At 33.0% G+C, this 7,930-nt stretch overlaps 1 protein-coding gene across 1 annotated transcript in view; it reads right to left on the bottom strand.

Moving 5' to 3' along the window:
• The window catches only part of LOC107689764 (lysosomal-trafficking regulator-like), a 105,407-nt gene that overhangs the window by 71,736 nt on the left and 25,741 nt on the right, over positions 1-7,930 (bottom strand). Inside the window, exon 4 of the mRNA XM_016487908.1 lies at positions 2,463-2,649. Within this exon, the coding sequence (XP_016343394.1) occupies positions 2,463-2,649 (187 nt within the window). The remainder of the gene's footprint in view (positions 1-2,462; positions 2,650-7,930) is intronic.

Below are 7,930 nucleotides of genomic sequence, written 5' to 3'. Positions count from 1 at the left end.
AAAGAGAAAGGAAAAATTGAAATCGCATCATATGACCCCTTTAAGTTAATCGACAACGAACTGTGACTCCCGGGAAAAACGGGATGTCTGGTACCAAATACACAAAATAATGTTCTTTTTAGCAACATCATATGAACCTTTTAATAAAGGAACGTGAATAAATGAGACAGTCAAGAGTGGGACATTCTTGAAGACAGACAGTATTAAAAACTCAAAGCCGCGAATATTAGTTTTAGCTCGTCAACGTCTGGTCTTAGTCACAGAAAAAATATTCGTTAACGAATATTTTTCGTCGTCGTCTTCGTTGATGAAATTAACACTGACTCAAAGCCACGAAACGGAACTTAATCCGCTCCTGACTGCATGTTTTCTGCGCACGAGGTCCGAGTGGAACACGGAGAAGCATAGACTAACGCCTAAAACGGTCAAAACACGGAGTGTCAAAATGCCTGCACTGGTGTGTAGTCACATAAATACGGTCGACATGCACTGTGCATTATTCTTCACTCACTCAGTCTCTCGCTCACACACACACACACACACATAGAGAGAGAGAGAACTCTGAAGAGAGTTCATCCCCCTGTAAATCAACCTCACAGTAAAAGCCCAACGGTTAGTTGCATATTTGTGTATTTTAGTTTAGTTTCCATGGTCCTAATAAAGTTACTATTATTAAAACTTTATTGAAGAAAAAAAAAAAAATAATAAAATTATATACTGTATATATACTGTATGTTGAGTATGTTGAAATAAAATATGTTTAAGGTTTTCAAATATATTTTAAATTATTTCAGGTAAAAGTTTATTTTATTTCAAGTAACAAAAAATAGTTTTTGCTTTTTTATGGTTTTAGTTTGTTTTAGTTAACTACAATAACCCTTGTCTACACCGTAATATAAAGCAACAAACACCCCATTACAACCAATAGAAGCCGTATGCATTTGCATACATGCAAAACAACACCACTCGCTAACTAGAGTCTTTCAGTTTTGCTGTCACATTGTGTAACTCGCTTGCAGTGTGTCTACAGAGAAATGGATGTCTGTATATACGGCTTCACTGCTCTAAGCAAATACTTTCTAGTAGATTTCCTCGTGTCTGCAAGGAAAGACCAAGAAAGAAACAGCAAGACTACATTACCAGGGCCCATTCATTAAGTTTATAAACAGGCTTAAGTCCATAAAATAGAAAAGACATAACAGCATGAACACAGATCTAATGTCAAGCTTCACTGGCAATCATTTTTGTCATATAGAACTGAAAACTAAATATCCATAGGCAATTCATCAAAGCTCATTGAAATTTTGAGAGTTTGATGCATTGACACTTAAGTCACTGCTGAAGAAAGTACTTTTAAGGTCCACTGTATGCAGTATTTATGTAAATGCATGAGGCATTCAGGAAGGCTGTTCAGCTCTGTTGTGACTGTGACATATCACCATGCTATTTCTGAACAACGCCAGCATCTGGAAAGGAATTAATTCCTTAAATAACATGTCCTTTGACTAATACATTTCCATGACTTGTCCAGGAATTATCCAGTCATTTGTTCCAGAGATGAGCTGGACAAGAAAATAAAAACGGACACATTCTGCACTGTATTTTTTGCACTACTCTTGCTTCTCACATGTGTAAATAACAAAATCTCATGTGTATTGCTTTAACCCTGTAAAGCCTGACATATGAAATAATCTATTTTTATATGGAACAGTCTAATGAACCTTTAAACATAAATAAAAATAAAATCTAAAAAAGTTAAATCTAAAATAGTTAGAATATGGAGCTCATCTTCAAGGAGGAAAAAAAAAACACCTCAGTTTTATTCAGAGCCCCAAAAAATGTGCAATTTAGTGCAGATGCTGATATTTATGTGGCCAAAAAATATGATGAAATTCTGATAGCTTGTAATGTAAATCAATGAGATCTTTATAACAGTAGAGCAAATATTTCCATAAAACGACAAATATCAGTAGTCACACTATATCTTCAATAATATGTCTTAATAAGATGATATTTAAATGATCAAAACATATAATGCAATGCAAGATAATGATGATTGAGAGATGAACAAATAAACGCTTCTCAAAAGCCTGATGATCATATTTGACTAACTGATTTTTCTAAAATGATTTATGGAGAATCAAGTAAAGCCGAGCTGCTTCAGTCCAGTAAGTGTTCATCTGGAAATATTACTAACAATATCAAAGTTATTCTTACATTTATTTTATAAAAATCAGTAAAGATTTGACAGCAAAAAGACCATGAGCTGAAGGTGGAAGTTTGTACAATTATACTAAAAGACCTTTTACTTATTAAACAAACTATCAATCAGACGACAGAAGGCATGGAGGAGATTGTGTGTGACAGGTTTTTCAGTAAAGTTCTGATCATGTTGATAATCTAGATGCTTTAGTAGGCTTTATAGGGTTAAAATATCTTCAAATGAAGCTTCTCTGACAGACCTGGTCAATGACAAAGTCCAGGGTGCTGAGAAGCAGGAACCCACGTCCGCGCACCAGATACTCTCCCAGCGCCACCATGTGACTCTCCTCCTCGTCCTCGGCCCGCTGGGCCACCGCACTACACAACTGGTGCACATCCGTCAGGAACTCCCGTGCCAGGGTGTTACTTGCCCCACTCATGTCCGAGCTGATGGAGGAGAGAAAGCGAGAGCATGAATACATGTATATCATCTGCTAGAACCTGCTAGAGCTCTGCTTTAGTTTCACATACATTGCAGTTCTCTTTTTGTATAAATCAACAAGAAAATAAAAACAAGTGAAACTGCTCAGGTGGTTTCAGGTCCCATAAGTACCTCTATATAAACGGAGTTAGATACAAGAAAATCTACTATCCTTATAACCTAGTGTGCTTCTACTGTTTTAATATTTGCATGTAGTTAATTATGCAGTCTGTCTATCTGTCAACAGTCTTTGCAGATCAGATGCTGCCTATGTAAGGAGCTTAATATTTAGCAAAAACACACATTGGCATGTTAATGTCAATTTGGTTTAGTATGTAGCAAAAACACACGTTGGCATGTTACTGACAATTTAATTTATAGTAGTAAGCATGAGCGCTACTCTTCTGCACAGTGGTAACCTAAACATTTTTCTAATTTCCAAAACCTCTTCTAAATGTTCAAAATAACTCACCATTGCAAGTATACAACTCTAGCATGTCATTTTCTTTCATTAAAAACACTTAAAATGATAATTTTTTTCAACATGTCTCCCTCTCAATGCGATCCCATGCAAAGCATGCTGGGAACTACACATCCACTGTTCAGATTGTTGTGTCAACAAAAAGTATTCATGTAGTAACACAAAATGATTACATTTGTACAAATTTAAGTGGACTGAACATAATGGAAATATTGTTTGGAAATTTTGTTGTTTCTGATCATTTTAACCAAGTAATTTGAACAAGCATTAAAAATATTTTTTTGCATGCACCCAAGAAATTGCTTGTTCAGAGAACTTAATTAAATTGAGGAAAACTTTTCCATGCAATTAGTTCAGGTCCATACAAACAAGTTCAATTAAACAAATAATGTTTTGTTATTAACATTATTTGTTTAACTGAACTTGTTTAAGTCTTGTTGTATGGACCTGAACTAATTGAGTGGAAAAGTTTTCCTTAATTTCATTAAAGGGGTCATATGATGCGATTTCAATTTTTCCTTTCTCTTTGGAGTGTTACAAGCTCTTGGTGCATAAAGAAGATCTGTAAAGTTGCAAAGACTAAAGTCTCAAATCCAAAGAGATATTCTTTATAAAAGTTAAGAGTAGTTCTCTGAACAAGCTAGTTATTTGAGTGTAGGTTTTGGCAAAAAAAAAAAAAAGTGATCAACATCGCAATTTCTCACAAAGGCTGGCAGCCCATTTGACCCCACCCACCCATTCTTATCAATAATGCAGCTAACCAATCGAACTTGATCAGTGAAATGTAGGTTATGGTATGCACACACACTATGACTATGTGAGGCCTGACAGGAACTACAGTGATGTTACGCAACAAGATGTTAGGCTTCATAAACACGGACAGCAGATCCTGTCATCAGACACTGCTGCAGCGTACTGTATCGCATCAACCAGTTTTTCCATCCACCACATCAACCGCTGGACAGGATTTCAGCTGTCTCACTGCCAAACCACAGACAGCAGAACAAATTGTCACAATAAGCGTAACAATTCCCAGACATTGATTTAACCTCATTTCTTTGAAGACGTTAAGGATGATTGCACTAATTATCCATCAGATTAAACCCCAAAAATCAAAAGAAAAAAAGATTTTCACAATTTATATTTTACATAAAGACAACGATTATATGTATATTAGGCTTGCACGAGTTGGAGAAAACAATCCAATTACAATTTTCCTGATAAAAACTGTATTTGCAATTTAAAATGCATTTTCTACAAAAAGAAAAAAAAAAATCCAGGCCAAAATTCTGTGATTATATGTCAATATGACAATATTACTATTATTATTATTATTATTATTATTACTACTACTATTACCAATAATAATAAATGTTATTATTTTTATTAAAAAAAAAATTCTAATATTAATATATTATATTTCACGTTAAATAAAAGTGTATTTACAAAAACAATATAATAATAAAAATAATAATTTTATTTACAGTACAAGTGTAAAATTACACTTCTAAATAATTTGTCTCTTCATTTTCAAACTTTAAACCATAAATATAAATTATAATTTTTATATATATTAAAATTGTGTTTATATATATTTCATTTATAATTTATTTATTATTAAAAAAAAGAGTGAAGAATTTTCCAAAAATAGTCAATACCGTGTGTAATATTAATATATTATATTTCACGTTAAATAAAAGTGTATTTACAAAAACAATATAATAATAAAAATAATAATTTTATTTACAGTACAAGTGTAAAATTACACTTCTAAATAATTTGTCTCTTCATTTTCAAACTTTAAACCATAAATATAAATTATAATTTTTATATATATTAAAATTGTGTTTATATATATTTCATTTATAATTTATTTATTATTAAAAAAAAGAGCGAAGAATTTTCCAAAAATAGTCAATACCGTGTGGTTATTTAATATGGCCATACTGCCCCCACCCCAAATTCACACACGCTCTGTTGCACAATGCTCAGATACACAATTTTAGCAGACATTTTAATACGTTCACTTTACATCACCGCAGCTCCAGCACACGCACCATAAACACACCCCGACAGTGCTTTAAAGACACGCCTCCTTTACCATCTACAATAATCTACAGTACCTCTTATAACCAACCCGCAGCAGAACTCAAAATCTCCATAATCGTCCGCAGTGTTTCAGCCACATATTCCACTCATGCTCGTAGTAACGTCTCCGCATAAACCGCAACAACCAAGTCTGCGTCCGCATGCCTCCACACTTCACTAATGACTGAATTTTCTGTCCTGCTCTGTAAATTCCATTAAATCGGAATTTCAGATGGAAGCTTTCCAGATTTTGAGTTGATCAGTGCATCACATGAAAGCATGTGATGTCACATGGTCGCACAGGGGCAGGCTGGGAAGCAAACTTCTGGTCAGGCCTGTGTAATTTGATTTTGTAGTAAAGCTTAGATGGTGAACCTGTTATTTTCCAGACGCTAAAACAATCCTGTTATGTAAAAACAAATCTTACTCCTCTGCAAACCATTTTATCTTATTTTGCACAACCATGCTTGTATTTCTATAAATGAGTAAACCAGATTTTAGAAATGGACAACATCTTTTTAAACACTGTTATATTCAAACTGAATTATCAAAAATGAACACGAAAGAAGATATTTTGAAGACATTTTTCAAAATGTCTTACTTTCTTCAGTCGAAAACAAATGAAGTCAGTTGGGTTTGGAACAACATGGGCAAATGATGACAGAACATTAACATTAATGTTATTAACTAACATTAGTTAAAAATACAACTCGTCATTGTTATTTCATGTTAGCTCAGATTAGGCCTGTCGCAATAATCAATATATCGACTTATCGCTCAATATATGTACATGACCTCAATAATTTTTGGTGACGCAATATATCGCACATTATATTTACTTAAAAATGTATGTCACCATGTTTTGTACATTCCACTTGTGCCTGTGTCTTTTGCAGCTTCTCGTACATAACGTGGTGTAGTCATGAGGTGCTAGTTCAAATTTAAAAAATGCTTCTACAAAAAATGTTTCATCTGCAGATATGGTCTTGTTTAGGGATCTGTGCCTTTGTGCATACGGACATCTGATTGCTAAGTAGGGATTGTGTTTTTCAGCAATAGTGTGTCAAAATATTTGAGAAAAAAAAAATATATATATATTATATATATATATATATATATATATATATATATATGTATTGGAGTATATCAAACAAGTAGCCCTTGAGACTATTTTATCCCTTCAGGGAGCCCTCACTCACAAAAACGTTGGAGACTCCTGCTTTAGAAGTATTTCTCAGTGTTATTTAATGTTAACTGAAGTACTTTACTAATGTTAACAAATGAAAACTTGTTAAGTGTTACTGAGGTGTCTTACCTTGGTCAAAACCAAAATTAAGAAATATTAAATACTTAGTCATTTTTTTCCAAGTAATATTTTCATATTGGGACAATAATAGATTATGAAAGCTTGTTTCCGACACAGGATTAAATAAATAAATAAAGTAATTGCAACATTTTTTTTCTCAGAATTACAAGTTCCTATCTCACAATTCTGAATTTGTATCAAAAGATGTAAACTAGCATTTCTGAGAAAATCTGAACTGTGTGAAAAAAAAAAGTCAAAATAACCGTTTGTTATTTTTTTTACCCCATGGCGGAAACAGGCTTCGATAATAGACAGTATATTAGTTAATATAGTTTATTTCAAGTAGTTATCTTTTTCTTCTTTTTTTTTTTTTTAACACAGGCTTATATAAACTAAGACAATGAAACACTAAGAAATTGCTTTTGAAATACCATGCTTAAATGTATTTGACCACCTGTCATAATAAAGAGAAAACACAAATATATTAGGAATCTGTCAAAAACTCGTTTAAAACAAAAAAAAAAAAAATACTACTGTCATTTATTAGGCAAATAACAAACTGAAACAACTAAATAGTCTTTATTCACACATAACCAAAAAACTTATATATTTTATTTTTATTTTGTATGGCCTCCTTTGGCTTTGATAACAGCTTGCATTCTTGCTGCCATTGTTTTTATGCACTTTTTCAAAATCTCTGTTGTTATTGACTTCCAAATAGTTTCTTAGTTGTTCCCAAATACTTGCTTTTCATTAAACGTTTGTGCGATCTATCTTTGAATCCATTAAATCCCAACAATAACAATATTTTAGCATTAGAAACACTACTGTATATTAACCATTACTGAAACATAAAAATTATTTTGGTAATCACCAGTTCTGTTAGTTTAGGGCAGCTGTGGCACAAACCTTACATTGGGTGGTGGTCTAATAAATTCGTTAAACACTGCACATTTCATGAAATGTAAATACTCTGCACTGTGCAATACACACATGTAAATATCCTATATTATGTATATGACACTACACTCCCATTTTATTATCATTATAATTGCTATGCAAGTTAGGGTTGGGCACCGCCACATCCCAATACCGTGTTCGGAAAGAAAATGACGTGTATACAGAACCCCTAAAGGGAATAAATACGAGACGGGAGGAAAATATATATTTCAATATTTTCCCTCGCAGTTATATCATTGGGTAATTATACTACATATATTTCGGGCATCAGGGAGCCGCTATTATACCTGGCATTGAAACTGCTTTTGAATGCACAATTGCTTTTTAGTTTCACTTTCGAGATTCGCGATCGCACGTACTCTGTTTATACTATGGAGCGGCAGTACTTACCACACATTTTACAAGATTAGAT

This window comes from Sinocyclocheilus anshuiensis, unplaced genomic scaffold, assembly GCF_001515605.1.
Source record: "Sinocyclocheilus anshuiensis isolate Anshui unplaced genomic scaffold, SAMN03320099.WGS_v1.1 scaffold1637, whole genome shotgun sequence".
Taxonomy (NCBI): Eukaryota; Metazoa; Chordata; class Actinopteri; order Cypriniformes; family Cyprinidae; genus Sinocyclocheilus; species Sinocyclocheilus anshuiensis.
The sequence above is the reverse complement of the archived record's forward strand: the minus strand, read 5'-3'. Positions and strand labels throughout refer to the sequence as shown.